This window comes from Aythya fuligula, chromosome W, assembly GCF_009819795.1.
Source record: "Aythya fuligula isolate bAytFul2 chromosome W, bAytFul2.pri, whole genome shotgun sequence".
NCBI classification, from domain to species: Eukaryota; Metazoa; Chordata; class Aves; order Anseriformes; family Anatidae; genus Aythya; species Aythya fuligula.
Genome location: NC_045594.1, coordinates 10,443,583 through 10,462,694, shown reverse-complemented (window position 1 = coordinate 10,462,694; position 19,112 = coordinate 10,443,583). Strand labels below are relative to the sequence as shown.

Sequence of the window (19,112 nt, the reverse complement as noted above, 5' to 3'; positions counted from 1 at the left end):
CCAGGGGGAGGAAAGGGATAATCGAGTTTATTGGACTGTGTGGATTCGATGGCCTGGCACGTCAGACGCACAGAAGTATAAGGCTGTAGTAGACGCCAGTGCACAATGTACTCTAATGCCATCAAGCTATAAAGAAAGGGCCAGAGACCATCTGTATTTATGGCTGTTGAGGGATTTCTTGAAACAGCAAAAATCCCATGGCTTGCTGTAGCTGAGCAAACCAAGCTACCAGGGCAACTATGAGAAGTTCCCATGACAGTGTTCCCACATCGCCCGATTGAGGAATTCAGGAAAATATTGTTACCAGTAGCTGGCCTCAAGGACAAGGTCTATGTGACTGCTAATCACAAGGGGGTTGTTTTCTTGCAGGTGGGGTTGTTTTCTTGTAGCTGTTTGTCTGAGTGCTTTTGACCAATAATCTTGTGTGAAACACTGTCCACCCCTGTTAAGTTCTCTATAAAAGTTAGGCTATTCGGACAATAAAATGGAGCATGATTTGACTCTACTGGTGTCTGTCGTGCTTTCGGCCGTGCTTCCTGCAACATATGGCGCCCGAACAGGCTGAGACCCGAACAGGCTGAGGCCGGGACATCGGAGCAGCACCGGGACATCGGAGCGGCGCCGTGAGATCCGAGGCACACGGCAAGCCGACCACCGCACAGAGAGAAGCATTGAAACACCCTACTAACCGACCTGGGCAACGGCCTCGGGGTGAGAAACGGGACGCGGAGAGACGCGGAAAAAGGAATCGCGGTGAGACGCGGAATCGCGGGGGGACGCGGAAAAAGGAATTGCGGTGAGACGCGGAAAAGGGAATCGCGGAGAGACACGGAATCGCGGTGGGACGCGGAAAAAGGAATCGCAGAGAGACGTGGAATCGCGGTGAGACGCGGAATCGCGGGGGGACGCGGAAAAGGGAATCGCGGTGAGATGCGGAATCGCGGAGAGACGCGGAAAAGGGAATCGCGGAGAGACGCGGAATCGCGGTGAGACGCGGAATCGCGGAGAGACGCGGAAAAGGGAATTGCGGTGAGACGCGGAATCGCGGAGAGACGCGGAATCGCGGTGAGACGCGGAATCGCGGAGAGACGCAGAAAAAGGAATCGCGGTGAGACGCGGAATCGCGGGGGGACGCGGAATCGCGGGGGGACGCGGGAAATTTGAAGTAATCGCATGAAATTGAAGTAATCGCGGTGCGATACGGGCCATCCAAGATCGAGTTGCTATGGGAGACCAGAGGCGTCAGTGGACAATGGCGGCCGACCCTCACCGTGTGGCGAGTCGGCACAGAGCAGAGGGGCGGAGATCAGGACCCTGCAGCCTGTCTGACGTAACCATGGAGACAGCGGCAGCAGCGGCTGTGCTGCTTCTCTCTGGCATTCTTTTTATAAGAAGTTATCTTGCAATGCAAAAAAGACTATTCGTCCCCAGATGGGTGTTATAACTATGTTTCTGGATAACATTCCGTGGGGTTGCCACATTCTACAGACTATTAATGACGATTTAGCTCTATTGCAGGGCAGGAGAGCAGAGACGCAGATTACACTGCCAAATGACCACCGTCAGTCAGGCTCGTTCAGAAACAGCTTCTAGGGTTGCAGCTGGCACTGCCTGCAGCCGTATAGCAGACGTTACACTCTCTTTCCTAACTAGTAATCATGTGTCTCACCCATTTGTGGTGAATGGTCAGTGGTAAAAAAGAAAAGGGGGAGAGTAAGGGGCGACAAAGACAGAAACGGTACCAGGAGGATGCCACTGACACTAACAGCATGGGTAATAGGAGCAGTATAAGTGACACAGGTGCAGGGCGGCGGTGGGTGCTGCCGCGCTGCGGGGCACTCTGCCTGCTGCTCGCCCTCGCCAGCCTGTGCACTGCTGCCAAAGGTGCTAGAGCAAAATGTGAAGACTGCTTAGATGGCAGTGATGAGAGTGCTTGTGTGAAGAAGACGTGTGCTGAATCTGACTTTGTGTGCAACAGTGGTCAGTGTGTGCCAAATAGATGGCAGTGTGATGGGGATCCGGACTGTGAAAATGAGTCTGATGAGAGTGCTGAGCTGTGTCATACGAGAACATGCCGGGTAAATGAAATCAGCTATGGTCCTCAGTCAACCCAGTGTATCTCAGTGTCCTGGAAATGTGATGGTGAAAAGGACTGCGACAGTGGAGAAGATGAAGAGAATTGTGGCATTGTGACTTGTAGTGCAGCAGAATTCACATGCAGTAGTGGGCCATGTATTTCCAAAAGCTTTGTCTGCAATGTTCAAGATGACTGCAGTGATGGTAGCGATGAGCTGGAGTGTGCACCTCCTACCTGTGGTGTTCATGAGTTTCAGTGCAAGAGTTCTACCTGCATCCCTATCAGCTGGGTGTGTGTTGATGATGCTGACTGCTCCGACCACTCGGATGAATCTTTGGAGCAGTGTGTCCGCCAGCCTGCACCTCCAGTGAAGTGTTCTACGAGTGAGGTGCAGTGCGGCTCAGGTGAATGTATCCACAAGAAGTGGCGATGTGATGGAGATCCTGATTGCAAGGATGGAAGTGATGAAATTAACTGCCCTTCCTGGACCTGCAGGCCAGACCAGTTCAGATGTGAAGATGGGAACTGTGTCCATGGGAGTAGGCAGTGCAGTGGTGTGAGAGACTGTCTGGATGGCACTGATGAAGCAAACTGTAACAATGTTATTCAGTGCTCTGGACCTGGCAAATTCAAGTGCAGAAGTGGAGAATGCATAGATATCAATAAAGTGTGTAACCAGCAGAGAGACTGCAAGGACTGGGGTGATGAGCCCCTGGAGGAATGCATCATAAATGAATGTGACTGTCCAGCTGGGTTTGAGTTTATAGACAAGAGAAACTGTGGAGACATTGATGAATGTCAAAACCTTGGTATCTGTAGTCAAATGTGTATCAACCTGAAAGGTGGCTACAAAAGTGAACGTAGCCGTGGATATCAGATGATTCCTGCTACAGGAACCTGGAAAAGGCCATACTGGTACAAAGACACAAATAACACCTGTGATTGCAATGACGCTGCTAAGCAGGGTTTAGGGGTTTATAGCATGGAGACAAGGGGTAACAACTACAGTGTTTGGAACAATTGTACAGCTTTGGCCTTACCTCCTGATGTGCTTCTGATTTGTGGGGATGGGGCCTGGCAAGGTATCCCTGCAAATGCTATCAGATGTCCATGTTACTTAGATAAATTCATTGTATTTGCTCCTAGCTTGTTACAGTTGTGTGAGATCACCAGACATAAATGGACATTGCTTGCATTGGATTGCAATGATAATGTTGAATTGTGTGGGGTTGCAGCTAGAGCGGCATTAGCAATTTCAGTGCCTGGAGTGGCATCTGCGGCCACACGTAACAACTTAGAAAAATTGGTATGCTGGGCCGAGAGGCAAGCCTATGCCACAACAGAGATACTTGAGGAGATGTTACCAGATCAAAATAGTCTGCGACATCTGCTTTTACAGGATCTTGCTTTTGGCTCAAAGGAATGGGTGTGAGGACTTTAAGGGAATGTACCGTTTAAACCTTTCTGATCATAATGAGTCAATTCACAAATCCATTACTTTCCTGAAAGAGCACATGAGAAAGATTCAATATGGTATCAATTCTTTCAATCAATGGTTCACTGACTTGTTTGAAACAAAGTGTAGATGGTTGCTGGGTTTAATCACAAGGGGATTAAGGATTTGGTTTATGGTGGTGGTAATCATCGTTGTGTGTTGTAAGTATAGCTAAAGAGTTACTTGTAAAACTGCTGTGTCAAGCTTGGTTTGCTCAAAAGAAGAAGGGGGAATTGTTGAGGGATTTCTTGAAACAGCAAAAATCCCATGGCTTGCTGTAGCTGAGCAAACCAAGCTACCAGGGCAACTATGAGAAGTTCCCATGACAGTGTTCCCACATCGCCCAATTGAGGAATTCAGGAAAATATTGTTACCAGTAGCTGGCCTCAAGGACAAGGTCTATGTGACTGCTAATCACAAGGGGGTTGTTTTCTTGCAGGTGGGGTTGTTTTCTTGTAGCTGTTTGTCTGAGTGCTTTTGACCAATAATCTTGTGTGAAACACTGTCCACCCCTGTTAAGTTCTCTATAAAAGTTAGGCTATTCGGACAATAAAATGGAGCATGATCTGACTCTACTGGTGTCTGTCGTGCTTTCGGCCGTGCTTCCTGCAACATATGGAGCGACGGGGGGATCCCAGCAGTTAACTGTATTGGAGGCTGAAGTGAGTCTAACTGTGAATGAGTGGCAAATGCACTGTACTGTGACTGGCCCGGATGCTCCGTGTAATCTTGGCATAGACTATCTTAGAAGAGGATATTGCAAGGACCCAAAAGGGTTCCAGTGGGCTTTTGGTATAGCTGCCTTAGAGACAGAGGACATTAAACAATTGTCTACCTTGCCCGGTCTCTCAGAGGACCCTTCTGTTGTGGGGTTGCTGAGGGTCGAAGAACAGCAAGTGCCAATCACTAACACAACTGTGCATTGGTGGCAATATCGCACCAGCCGAGACTCCCTGATTCCCATCCATAAGCTAATTTGTCAGTTGGAGAGCCAAGGAGTGATCAGCAAGACTCATTCCCCTTTAAGTAGTCCCATATGGCTAGTGCGGAAGTCTAATGGTGAGTGGAGACTAACAGTGGACTGTTGTGGCGTGAATGAAGTCATGCCACCACTGAGTGCTGCAGTGCCGGACATGCTAGAAATCCAGTACGAACTGGAATTGAAGACAGCCAAGTGGTATGCCACAATTGATATCGCTAATGCATTTTTCTCCATCCCTCTAGCAGCAGAGTGCAGGCCACAATTTGCCTTCACTTGGAGGGGAGTCCAATATACTTGGAATCGGCTGCCCCAGGGGTGGAAACACAGCCCTGCCATTTGCCATGGGCTGATCCAGTCTGCGCTAGAGCAGGGGGAAGCTCCTGAACACCTGCAGTACATCGATGACATTATTGTGTGGGGTGACACAGCAGAGGACGTTTTCGAGAAAGGAAAGAAAATAGTCCAAATCCTTCTGAAGGGCAGTTTTGCCATAAAACAAAATAAAGGACCTGCACGAGAGATCCAGTTTTTAGGAATAAAATGGCAAGATGGACGTCGTCAAATCCCAATGGATGTGATCAACAAAATAACAGCTATGTCTCCACCAACTAGCAAAAAAGAAACACAAACTTTCCACATTGTCGTGGGGTTTTGGAGAATTCACATTTCTAATTACAGTCCGACTGTAAAGCCTCTCTACCAAGTAACCCATAAGAAGAATGAGTTTGAATGGGGCCCTGAGTAAGGACAAGCCTTTGAACAAATTAAGCAGGTAAAAAAAGGTAAAAAAAAATATGCAGTAGCCCTTGGGCCAGTCCGAACAGGACTAGATGTAAAGAATGTGCTCTACACTGCAGCCGGGGAGAATGACCCCACCTGGAGCCTCTGGCAGAAGGGACCTGGGGAAACTCGAGGTCGACCCCTGGGGTTTTGGAGTCGGGGATACAGAGGATCTGAGGCCCGCTATACTCCAACTGAAAAGGAAGTATTGGCAGCATATGAAGGAGTTCGATCTGCTTCGGAAGTGGTCGGTACTGAAGTGCAGCTCCTCCTGGCACCCCGACTGCCAGTACTGGGCTGGATGTTCAAAGGAAGGGTCCCCTCTACGCATCATGCAACTGATGCTACATGGAGCAAGTGGGTTGCACTGATTACTCAGAGGGCTCGAATAGGAAACCCCAGTCGCCCAAGAATCTTGGAAGTGATTATGGACTGGCCAGAAGGCAAATACTTTGGGATATCATCAGAGGAGGAGGTGGGTCGTGCTGAAGAAGCCCCACTGTACAACCAGTTACCAGAGAAGGAGAAGAAATATGCCCTGTTCACTAATGGGTCCTGTCATACTGTGGGGAAGCATCGGAGATGGAAGGCTGCTGTATGGAGTCCTACACGACAAGTTGCAGAAGCTGCTGAGGGAGGTGAATCGAGTCAGTTTGCAGAAGTGAAGGCCATTCAGCAGGCTTTAGATATTGCTGAACGAGAAAAGTGGCCAGTTCTCTATCTCTACACTGATTCATAGATGGTAGCAAATGCCCTGTGGGGATGGTTACAGCAATGGAAGCAAAACAACTGGCAGCACAGGGGCAAACCCATCTGGGCTGCTGCACTGTGCCAAGATATTGCTGATTGGGTGGAGAACCTGGCTGTAAAGGTACGCCACGTAGATGCTCATGTGCCCAAGAATCGGGCTACTGAAGAACATCAAAACAACCAGGATCAGGTTGGTGGATCAGGCTGCTAAGATTGAAGTGGCTCAGGTGGACCTGGATTGGCAGCATAAAGGTGAATTATTTATAGCCCGATGGGCCCATGACACCTCAGGCCATCAAGGCAGAGATGCAACATACAGATGGGCTCGTGATCGAGGGCTGGACCTGACCATGGGCGCTATAGCACAGGTTATTCATGACTGTGAAACGTGCTGCAATTAAGCAAGCCAAACGGTCAAAGCCTCTTTGGTATGGAGGACGATGGCTGAAATATAAATATGGAGAGGCCTGGCAGATTGATCACATCACACTCCCTCAAACTCGCAATGGCAAGCGCCATGTACTTACAATGGTGGAAGCAACCACCGGATGGCTGGAAACATATCCTGTGCTCCATGCCACCGCCCGGAACACTATCCTGGGCCTTGAAAAGCAAGTCCTATGGCGACATGGCACCCCAGAAAGAATAGAGTCAGACAATGGAACTCATTTCCGAAACAAACTTATAGACACTTGGGCCAAAGAACATGGTATTGAGTGGGTGTATCACATCCCCTATCATGCACCAGCCTCCGGGAAAGTTGAACGATACAATGGACTGTTAAAGACTACACTGAAAGCAATGGGCGCTGGGACATTCAAGCATTGGGATACGCATTTGGCAAAGGCCACCTGGTTAGTCAATACTAGGGGATCTGCCAACCGAGCTGGACCTGCCCAATCCAACCTGTTGCGTACTTTAGATGGGGATAAAGTTCCTGTAGTGCACGTAAAAAACATGCTGGGTGAACCAGCCTGGGCTACTCCTGCCTCAGGAAAAGGCAAACCCATTGGTGGAATTGCTTTTGCTCAGGGACCTGGATGCACTTGGTGGGTAATGCAAAAGAATGGGGAGGTCCGGTGTGTACCTCAAGGGGATTTAATACTGGGTGAGAATAGCCCGTGAGTTGAATTGTATCATGTTAATTACTATACAATACTGTATGTCATCACTACCATGACTACTATATACCCTAGATGAAAATGGTGATTAATTAGAATGTATGGGAAAGAGTGTAACCTGAGCATGACATAAATGGAATGGAATAAGGGGTGGATAGATGTCCTGGTTTCAGTTAGGACAGAGTTAATTTTCTTCCTAGTAGCTGGTAGAGTGCTATGTTTTGGCTTAGGATGAGAAGAGTGCTGATAACACCCCGATGTTTTAATTGTTGCAGAGCAGTGCTTATACCAAGCCAAGGACATCTCAGCTTCTCACTCTGTCCTGCCAACGGGCAGGCTTGGGGTGCAGCAAGAGCTGGGAGGGGACAGACCCAGAGCAGCTATCCTAAACTGGCCAAAGGGGTATTCCATACCATCTGACGTCATGCTAAACGTCAGAGAGGGAGGGGGGAGGGTGAGTGAAGAGCTGTGTGTTGTTTAGCTGCCTGCCGGGTTAAACCACAACAAATTGTAACCTAACCTTTCATTTTCACTGGTAACTAATGAGTGTGACTTGTGATTGAGAGAAAGGACTAGCCTATAGGGAATCGAAGTGCTCCTGAGGGGTTTTTGTTCTAGTAGTAGTGTACATATATCTTATTCTTTGTATCGACAATTATTTGGAAACGTAAGTGTTAAAAATAATGATGGGGAAAATCAACTATCAGTTTTCTTTCTAGTGATTTTATGGCCTCAGAGAAGGCCTTGGTTAATTGGCAACTTGGAAAAGGCATGACCAGATAACAGTAAGACGTGATACCCTATCAGAATTGGGGTGAATGTGACAGAGGGTTATGTACCACTATCCGTCACGTTTGATGCTTGTGAGGTGTTAGCTTGTGGAGATTTAAATACCCAACGACAATTGAGCAGAGAGAACAAATAACTGGGAGAGACCCAACAGCCAGATTGAGAATGGCTGTATGGAAACGATCCTCTGTTGCCATCAGAGAAAGGGAGAAACTCAAGGAGAAAACAGGAGAGAAAACAGGAGGCCCTCTTTGAAATGCAGCCGTTCAGACATTTGAGATTGAAACAGCCCATTCCAATGCCAAACAAACCTCTCAGTAAAGAAGTTCTTCCTAATATCCAACCTAAACCTCCCCTGGTGAAACTTTAGCCCATTCCACCTCGTCCTGTCACCAGGCACATGGGAGAATAGACCAACCCCCACCTTGCTACAGCCTCCTTTAAGGTACCTGTAGAGACTTTTTCTCCAGACACTTCACCAGCTTCATCGCCCTTCTCTGGACTCGCTTGAGCACCTCCATGTCCTTCTTGTAGTGAGGGGCCCAAAACTGAACACAGTACTCGAGGTGCGACCTCACCAGAGCCCAGTACAGGGGGACAATCACTTCCCTAGCCCTGCTGGCCACACTGCTTCTTATACAAGCCAGGATGCTATTGGCCTTCTTGGCCACCTGAGCACACTGCTGGCTCATATCCAGCCGACTATCCACCAATACTCCCAGGTCCTTCTCCGCCAGGCAGCTTTCCAACCATTCCTCTCCCAGCCTGTAGCTCTGCTTGGGGTTATTGCACCCCAGGTGCAGGACCCGGCACTTGGCCTTGTTGAACTTCATACAGTTGACCTCAGCCCATTGGTGCAGCCTATCCAGATCCTCCTGCAGAGCCTTCCTACCCTCAAGCAGATCGACACATGCACCTAACTTGGTGTCATCTGCAAACTTACTGAGGGTTCACTCAATGCCCTCATCCAGATCATCAATAAAGATATTAAAGAGGACTGGCCCCAGTACTGAGCCCTGGGGGACGCCACTAGTGACCGGCCTCCAACTGGATTTGACTCCATTCACCACGACTCTTTGGGCCCAGCTATCCAACCAGTTTTTAACCCAACGAAGCGTGTGCCAGTCCAAGCCAAGAGCAGCCAGTTTCTTGAGGAGAATGCTGTGGGAAATGGTGTCAAAAGCCTTGCTGAAGTCAAGGTAGACCACATCCACAGCCTTTCCCTCATCCACCAAGCGTGTCACTTTGTCATAGAAGGAGATCAGGTTCGTCAAGCAGGACCTGCCTTTCATAAATCCATGCTGAGTGGGCCCGATCACCTGGTTACCCTGCAAGTGCCACGTGATGACACTCAAGATAATCTGCTCCATGAACTTCCCTGACACTGAAGTCAAACTGACAGGCCTATAGTTCCCCGGGTCTACCCTCTGGCCCTTCTTGTAGATGATGCGTCACGGTTGCTAGCTGCCAGTCGACTGGGACCTCCCCCGATAGCCAGGACTGTTAATAAATGATAAAAAGTGGTTTGGCGAGCTCCTCTGCCAGTTCTCTCAGTACCCTTGGTTGGATCCCATCCGGCCCCATCGACTTGCGTACATCCAAGTGCTGTAGCAGGTTGCCAACCATTTCCTCGTGGATAGTGAGGGCCACATCCTGCTCCCCATCCCCTTCCACCAGCTCAGGATGCTGGGTATCCAGAGAACAACTGCTCTTGCGGCTAAAGACTGAGGCAACGAAGGCATTAAACACCTCAGCCTTTTCCTCATCTCTTGTAACTAAGTTCCCCCCCGTATCCAGTAAAGGATGGAGATTCTCCTTAGTCCTCCTTTTTTGTGTTGATGTCTTTATAAAAACATTTTTTGTTATCTTTAACGGCAGTAGCCAGATTGAGCTCCAGATGAGCTTTGGCCTTTCTAATTTTGTCCCTGCTCTGCCTCGCAACATCCTTATAGTCTTCCTGAGTGGCCTGCCCTCTTTTCCAAAGATTATAAACCCTCTTTTTTCTCCTAAGCTCAAGCCACAATTCTCTGTTCAGCCGGCTTGGTCTTCTTCCGCACCGGCTTGTCTTTGGGCACATGAGGATAGACCGCTCCTGCGCCATTAAGATTTCCTTCTTGAAGAGTGCCCAGCCTTCCTGGACTCCTCTGCCCTTCAGAACCGCCTCCCAAGGGACTCTGCCAACCAGTGTCCTGAACAGTTCAAAGTCTGTCCTCCGGAAGTCCAATACTGCGGTTTTACTTATCCCCCTCCTGACTTCGCCAAGACTGGAGAAATCTAACATTTTGTGGTCACTCTGCCCAAGACAGCTTCCGACCACCACATCTCCCACCAGTCCTGCTCTGTTTGTGAAGAGAAGGTCTAGCGGGGCACGTCCCATGGTAGGCTCACTAACCAGCTGTGTCAGGAAGCTATCTCCTCGCCCAGGATCCTTTTTCCCCTTAGAGATAGGGACCCGTCTTCGGCCATCAGGCCGGGTGCCGAGTAAAGTGCCCCATGGTCAAAAGAAACAAAATTTCTGTGTTGGCACCAGCCTCTGAGCCATGTGTTTATCAGTTGGGCTTTCCGTGTCCTCTCTGTACCCCTCCCTGCCACCGTAGGGATGGACAAAAATACCACCTGTACTCCCGCTCCATCCACTACCCGTCCCAGTCCCCTAAAGTCCCTTTTGATAACCTTCAGGCTTCTCTCTTCAGTATTATCACTGCCAGCCAGAGACACGGTGTCTCTGCTTCCATCAGAAGGCAGCAACATGCTCAGGCATTCCCTGCATCTGGAGACCTGAACTGCCGCATTTTTGAGCGGGCAGTCAGCCTCGGTGAATGCAGACTTCCTAGGGAGAGCTCTCTGCCTGGTGTAGACCATTGCGGCCTCGCTAGGGGAAGACAGCCATTAGAGGATCTGTTCTTATGGGTGGGGGGCCCTCCCTGCTCACGCAAACTGATGCGCCCCATCCTGGTCACTGCGCTCCTGGTCGCTCGTGCTCCCTAGAGGCTGGTTTTGAACTTCAGGGTAGAGGGGGCGCTGCTGGCTCCGCCTACGCCTCATCAGCCTCCCTCATGAGGGCTGCTGGGCCCTGGCAGCTCCCTTGGCTGCCTCGAATGGTGTCGATGCCAAAAAAAAAAGCCCTGACTGTCCTGATCCCTGCTCTGCTGCAGAATGCTTCTGCCCCTGAGCCGATCACCTCAGCAAGTGGTATATTGCTCCTTGGAGGAAGCCCAGGAAATCTGTAAGTTGGCTAGCCTTTTGGCTAGTGACCAGGTCATCCACCTGCTTGCACCTCAAAAAAAAAAAAAAAAAAAGGAAAAAAAGGAAAAGGAGAACTTAACAGTTTGTCAAATAAAATTGTACATATATGGTATAGAAGTGCGTTGAGTAGGTTGTGAATCTGTAGTACTCAGCCAATGAGGAAATGAGGGAGAAATCAGGTGTCGGGAAATAGGAAATATAAGGTTATGATAAACTTTTACTGTGCGCTCCTGCTTGCAGGACACCTGCCATTGCAATCACGAATAAAATAGCTTCACAGAAGGTCCTGTCTGAAGAAAATCATTGAGATTTTTCTCACAGTTTCAAGAGACATGATATCATTCTGCATTTCATTTGTCTCAGAGTTTAGATTTTGATGACTTTAAAGATAAGATTCTTGTAGCAGTGATATTTCATGCGTTAGGTGTGTCTACAGTGTGACACGGATGCATGAGATCAGATTCCTCAGGCTTGGCATGCAGATTTTCCAGGTAAAAGACTATGATCATGTGCATGCATTTTCATTTCATATGTATAAAAACAGTCAAACAACCCCTGTACTGAGGGACTCCATCCATATGGTCTACAAACACTATAGTTGCTTATCAGACGTGGGAGAAGACAGCAGATTTTGAAAGTGCCTGTAAAATAAGACAGTAGAATAGGAAATAAATGGTTGTGTCCTGCCTGATGAGTAGTACAAGGACTTTAAAGAATAGTTGTGAGCGTAAAGACTCTGGGACAAGACTATGCATTTAGAGATTAATTAGGTGTTTGATTTATTTTGAACTCCTTTAGTTTGAGTATTTGATAAGAAGCAACATAATCTATAAAACAAACAAACAAACAAAAAAAAACAAACAAAACATATCTGCCTAATTTATTTCAGCTGCAAATGGACATTAAGTCCCTTGGACTGGACCAGAGTTATTATTCCAAACTAAAAATTCCCTGAACTGTGTGTAGCTTGGGCATCAGGTCTCCAGAACAAACAGTTTCAGTCTACAGATGCCCTTCTTTCAATTTGCACTATATTTTAAAACTACTGCAGGCCTTGTAGAGGTTCTTGATTTTGGAGTTTAATTATTTCTGGACCCATAGATCAGACCAGCAATCTGTTAGTCTCTTCAGGTGTCATGCGGTATGGCCCAGACTCAGTCATGTCTGGGCCATAACCCTAACCCAACATGTATAGTTCAAGCACTTTGGACAAAGACTGCATATATCTCAAAGAAGATAATCCAGAGTTCAGAAACTGTCTGAGTTTTATTTAGGACTTTCAAGCTATTCACTCTTTAATTAGTTGAGAAAATTTCAGTGCCTAGATTGCACCCAGCATATAGTAGTTGCCTCAACAAAAGAGTGGTCTTTTTTATAGTGCAAATTTTTCATTACTGTGATGTACCTAATCAGCTATATTGATCTAGCACTTTGGTAGAATAGCTGTTGTGCATTAAGTGCTTCAACATGAAGAAATAATTCAACACAATGTTACAAAGATTTGAAGAATTAACATAAAAAGAGCTTTCCTGAAAATATATTCTGGGAACATCATGTAAAACTTGGACAACATCAAAAATCCTTTCCAAACTGCCAAATGAACCTGTCAAATTACATGCCACCTATCTGAAAGTTAAATGTGAAGCTTTTCTCACAGGGAATATGCTCATTGACTATCCCTACGAATACACATCGCTTCTGTTAGGAAGGAGTCTGTTAAGAGGTTTTCTCATTGTCATCGACCAGCAAAATTTCAAAGTGAGTAAGAGTTAATGGAACTATATATTATGAACTAAAGATGAACACAAGATAGAGGAAGAAAATCTTGAATACTGTGATGAAGCAAGTCAAGGAGGACTCAGAAATTCTGCCAACATATATTTCCTACATAATCACAGTAATTATTCAATTCTATCTTACCTGAACTCTTTAAATTACATCATTTATGTTCAGTCATGAAGACTAAAATAAGGTTAAAAAAAAAAAAGTTGTCCAAGAAAATTCTGGGACAGCATACTGCAACATTTATAATGACTTTTTACCTAAGCTTTTTTTTTTTTTTTTTTGTGATATTGGTGGTATTTTTTCCCCATTGGAATATGAACTCAGTCTTTATTGTTATTAGTGTGTTTTTTTTTTTTTTTTTTTTTTTGGGGGGGGTGTTCTATTTTTTCAAGAACAAAAAATTGAATAGATAAATCACAGAAATATAACAAGGACACTTTTTTTTTTTTTTTTTTTTTTTTTTTTTCTGATCCTAGCGTATAGTTTTAACTTGGCAGTTGTGGTGGTTTTACTCAGGTGGGCGGCCGAGCTCCACCACAACAGCTCTCTCACTCCCCCTCCTCAAAGGGAAAGGAGGATAAAAATACAATGCAAAGGGCTCAAGAGTTGAGATAAGGATGGGGAGATAGCTCAGCAATTAATGTGACGGGCAAAACAGAGTAGGGAGACAGTAAGATTTATTGCCTATTACTAACAAGATAGAGAAGTGAGAAACAAAGGAAAGAAACCAAAAGCACCTTCCCCCCCATCCACCCTCTTCCACCTCCTCCCCCCGAGCGGCACAGGGGAACGGGGCAATGGGGGATGTGGTCAGTCTATAGCGCTTTGTCTCCGCTGCTCTTTCACTGTCACTCTCGTCCCCTGTGCTGTGGGGTCCCACCCACGGGATAAAGTCCTTCCTGAACTGATCCTGCATGGGCTTCCCACAGGCAGCAGCTCTTCAAGAACTGCTCCAGATATGGGTCCGTACCATGGGGTCCATCCCTCAGGAGCAAACTGCTCCAACCTGGGTCCCCCACAGGCAGCAGCTCCTGCCAGGTCACCTGCTCCTGTGTGGGCTCCTCTCCATGGGCTACAGGTTTGGCCTGGAATCTACTCCAACGGGTCTCTTCCACAGGCCACAGCCTCCATCAGTGTAGGTCCACCTGCTCCACCGTGGTCTCCTCCACGGGCTGCAGCATGGAACCCTGCTTCACCGTGGTACACCATGGGCTGCAGGGTGACAGCCTGCTTCACCATGGTCCTCACCACAGGCCTCAGGGGACTTCTGCTCCGGTGCCTGGAGCACCTCTCCCCCTCCTTCTTCACTGACCTTGGTACCTGCAAGGTTGTTTCTCACTCCTCTCACTCTCCCAGCTGCTAAGTTTTTTTTTTTTTTTTTTTTTTTTTTTTTTTTTTTTTTTTTTTTTCCCTTTTTCCCCCTTTCTTAAATATGCTCTCACAGAGGCACAAACAACTTCGCTTATTGGCTTGGCTCTGGTCAGCAGCGGGGTCCTTATCTAACATGGGGCAGCTTCTAGATTCTTCTCACAGAAGACACCCCTATGTCCTCCTGCTACCAAAACCTTGCCATGTAAACCCACTACAACAGTGCTTTAAACAAAGAAGCTATGCAGTTCATTAATCCTTACAAATGGTCATTCATATGACTTATTAGTATAGAGTGGAGGATATATGCTCGTTTGTGCTTAGAGATGTACAAGAATCAGCCTCATCAAGTTTAATGGCAATTATGAAGGTATATCTTCTACACTCCCTGTTTTAACCTGTCTGAGAATAACACTATTAATATTAAGATACCAAATGCAAGCACCATGCAGATTAATGAAGATAGCTAATACAGAAAAAATGTATCTGTCTTTTGACCTTTAAACAATACTTATAATTAAATATACCTAATACTTCAAATACTTTATTGAATCTCAGAATCATAGAAAATCCTAAGTTGGATGTGACACACAAGGATCATCAAATACAATTCATGTGGTCAGAATTCTGTTTAAAATATGAGTTAAAATTCTTATTTGTTGTTTTATTGTGATCAATGAGATTCTATCCAACTAATGTTTCATTGGAGAAGGAAATGGTTCAAGCCCAGGTGAGGGAGGTGGTGAGGAGAATGCTTGAAGGACCAAATAGATTCAAGGGACCATGAATAAGAGAATCTACAGAAGAAAAAGTTCCAAATGTGAGAAGGAGTTGTTGGATGCAGGAGAAGGAGGGGAGGGGGGGAGGCAAGATAAAAGACAAGAGTTTTTAGATGTACAGGAAAAAGAGGTGAAACAATTTGGGATGGAAACATCATAATTATAAAACAAAAATAAAAACATAACTATTTGGAGGTGAAGCAAATGTTTTGATATTTATGCATTTTTTAAGACGTAAATTGTTCAGCGTCTAACTAATCTTTTTTGCAGCTCAAGACCCACCTTCTTCTGAGTTTTCTTTGCCATGCCAACTTATGACAGAAGCACTTCCCATGTCTTTACCATTTGGTGTTGTCTCTATATGTCTGGGTGTGCTATTTCTCTGCCATAGTCTCCATTTGCCCTTCCACTACTGCTATGCCTAGTTAATGGCTGCCTTGTGAGACACATTTTTTTTTTTTGAGGAAAATTTTACTATTTCCTGATGTTACCTTTTTTTTTTTTTTTTTTTTGAGTGTGAGCAACAGGTGCTCACCTGAACATGATAAGCTCATGTCTTTACATCGTCTTACACCCTTTACTGAGAGGTTCCTGCTAAGGCCAAATTCTCAAATCCTTATTTACACTGTTCACTCACTGGCAAACATTGAGACAAAAGGGACTAGAGTTTAATAGCAAGGGACTACCTTCACCCAGACTGAAACATGACACAGTCTAAAGAAAGACTTAAGTCTTTAAGAAATGACGGTGGGAAGATAAATAACAGAGCCAGAAGACATCCAGATAAAGAGATAAAACACAGTGGGATAACCCTAACAACCTGCAGTAGTGTGACAAGATGGAGTAACAAAACGTTACACTCTCTGTCAGCTTCTTAAGTGTATAAAAGATATCTAAAACAGGCAGGAGGATGCCAAGCAAAGAAGAACATAGGAGATGTAATGAGATATACTGTGTCTGTTTGTTTTCTGTCATTGCGAGTAATTCAGACCACCAGAACACCTGAATAGATGAAATGTGGTGCTTTGGAGTATGTGCTTTGAAGTATGCATCTACAAGAATATGAGAGTGTGACTTGCGGAAAACAGACTTCACAATCAGTAAGATTGTAAAGTAGGTATGTTTATTCAGCGCTGGGCAGCATGGGGGGTAGTCCCACCAAAGTCGTGCGCACCTGACATGGCAACTTGCCTTGGTTTTATGCAGTAAAGAGTTACATATGCATGAAGTTTCACAATACGCCTATACAAATTCATAACCTGTCCCCGCTTCATATTAAAATTAGTTCCAAGGAGTCATTTTCATAAACTCCCCCCATCTGCACTTGCGCAGTGTCTCCTGGTGGTGGTTGTCGGGGGTTGTGGGGATGAAGATTGATGACTCTTCCTTGTCACCGCTAGTTGACCTCTTGTCTTTGCGCAGACTCAGTTGCTCCTTGGCTCTTGTCCATCCGCAGGACCAGTTTCTAACAGTTTCTTAAGATAGGCTCACACTCTTATTACAAGACTGACCTTGGTAAGGGGCCCAAGGCTTCTTGCTTTAGTTAATTTGCACAATGCACCATAGTTAGCTAAGACACTAAGTAGCATCCTAGTTTAATGCCATCAGCGCTCTATCTCTACTTGATAAGATTCTCCTAACTCCCTCTCTCAAGTGGAATTGGTTTAATTTAAAAATAATATCACATTTCATTCCTATAGTGTTTCATTGATCTTTGCTACATTATTGCCACAGTGCAGAAACATTATTTCCTAGGTTTATTCCAGCTATTAATTTATTTTGTTCCTTATGCTTTACCAGGCACACTCTAATAAATGTGTTGTGTTGCACAGAGAAAGCTGAGACAGGTCTGTGGGCTCCATAGCTGATGGCACACCTTGATTTCAAAATTACCATGGAGAGGACTGGAAAAGCAACAGGAAAACTTTTCCTCAGTGCTCATGTGGAAGAGGAGTGATAGAGTTCCCAGGTGAGCATCATCCTCACGTGTCCTCTCCAGGGTGGTAGCTGGTCAGCCCAAACTTTTTTCGCACTATACTCATGTAGTTTCCATCAGGACCTGTTCATTAGCAGTTCCTGTTTATGGTGCCACTAACACTAATTGGAGTACAGTCAACCAAGTCTGGATGTTGTGTAATGATTGGTTATTAAGTTTTGGGCGTGCATATTATTTATTAATATTTAATGGGAATGTAAATGACATCTGCTATGGGCTCTAACATTATAAACTAGAAACTATAAGGAAAAGAGATCATAATATTGTGTTGTAAAAAGCGACAAGGCAGAGAAGGCAGAGCATGAGAAGGAAAGGGTGACACAACTGAGTGGAAGCCACTTTCATAACAGTGCTTCACTGCAAGACAGGGATGATTATGGCATTTGGAATACCATACTAAAGGCAACTTCAGGGTGTATAGATGAAAGATTGACAGTTTGCAAGTTGAAAGAAGTTGCAGAACTGCTGATAGAAGGTCCTTAGCATTACAGTAGTTAGGGCACCTAAGGCACCTCTCACCAGAACCACAAATCCGGAGCTGCCCCACACTTGTTTTTATCTGCTACATAGGTGTCCTGGTTGCAGTGAGAATAGAGTTAATTTTTCTCCTGGTAGCTGGTAGGGTGCTGTGTTTTGGATGAGGATGAGAAAAGTGCTGATAACATGCTGATGTTTTAATTGTTGTAGAGCAGTGCTTACACCAAGCCAAGGACTTTTCAGCTTCTTGCTCTCTCCTGCCAGCGGTCAGGCTGGGGGTTCAGCAGGAGCTGGGAAGGGACAGACCCTGGACAGCTGACCCAAAGTGGCCAAAGGGGTATTCCATACCATCTGACGTCATGCTAAACAATATATAGGGGTGCCTGGATGGGGGGGGGGGCTGCTCGGGGATAGGCTGGGCATCTGTCAGAGGGTGGCGAGCAGTTGTATTGTGCATCACTTGTTTCACTTGTTTTATACATTTGTACTCTTAGAAGAGGATATTTCAAGGACCCAAAAGGGTTCCGGTGGGCTTTTGGCATAGCTGCCTTAGAGACAGAGGACATTAAACAATTGTCTACCTTGCCCAGTCTCTCAGAGGACCCTTCTGTTGTGGGGTTGCTGAGGGTCAAAGAACAGCAAATGCCAATCACTACCACAAGGAGGAGGGCCGGACTACTACCGGGTTAGGCTGGGCATCAGTCAGCGGGTGGTGAGCAATTGCATTTTGCATCACTTGTTTCGTACACATTATTATTAGTAGTACTATTATCATCATTATTGTTATTATTATTATTGTTATTATTATTTTTCTGTCTTAATAAACTGTCTTTATCTCAACTCACAGGCTTCACTTTCCCGTTTCTCTCCCTGTCCCAGAGAGGGAGGGGGAAGGATGAGCGAACGGCTGTGTGGTGTTTAGCTGCTGGCTGGGTTAAACCACAACAATGGGTGTGGATTAGCTCTCTCTACCCTGATCTACCCTGCAGTTCAAGGCACTTACTTCTGAAAGCATAATATATGTACAGGACCCTCTCTCTCTCCCTGACCTTTCCTCAGCTACAGAAGTATAGCAGCATATTGACAGTGTGGGAATATAAATGTTGTTTTTGCAGAGTTACATTGTTTAGAAGGAGGGAATGTGGTACTGAGATATGCTTACAGTGATAAGAAAGCTTAGCAGGCGAACTTGTAAAATGCAGACAACCAGACTCCTTAGGACAATTAGGTGAAAATCATGGTGTTAAGTCAGATAAGTGAAGAAATATTACCCCTTCAAGCAGTAAAAATGTCAAAAGAAATTTGAAATTTAACAGGCTGGCAACTGAAGGCCATGCATTGTTTGTGAAGCATCAGATAGATTGTGAACCTGGATTACCCACTCAGTGGGGAAACAGGGGAGGGTCCTGTCATCAAAAAGTATATAAACTGTGTTTTGGAACCAGTAGATGCGCTCTTTCCTGCTTG

The 19,112-nt window shown here is 45.9% G+C and overlaps 1 protein-coding gene across 1 annotated transcript in view; it reads left to right on the top strand.

The window, feature by feature from the left end:
• The first annotated feature begins 1,759 nt into the window (after nucleotides 1-1,759).
• Nucleotides 1,760-19,112, top strand: part of LOC116501292 (very low-density lipoprotein receptor-like) — a 51,458-nt gene continuing 34,105 nt past the window's right edge. The window contains exons 1-2 of the mRNA XM_032206810.1: nucleotides 1,760-3,042; nucleotides 4,617-4,749. Coding sequence (XP_032062701.1) covers nucleotides 1,770-3,042; nucleotides 4,617-4,749 — 1,406 coding nt within the window. The 5' untranslated portion in view covers nucleotides 1,760-1,769. The remainder of the gene's footprint in view (nucleotides 3,043-4,616; nucleotides 4,750-19,112) is intronic.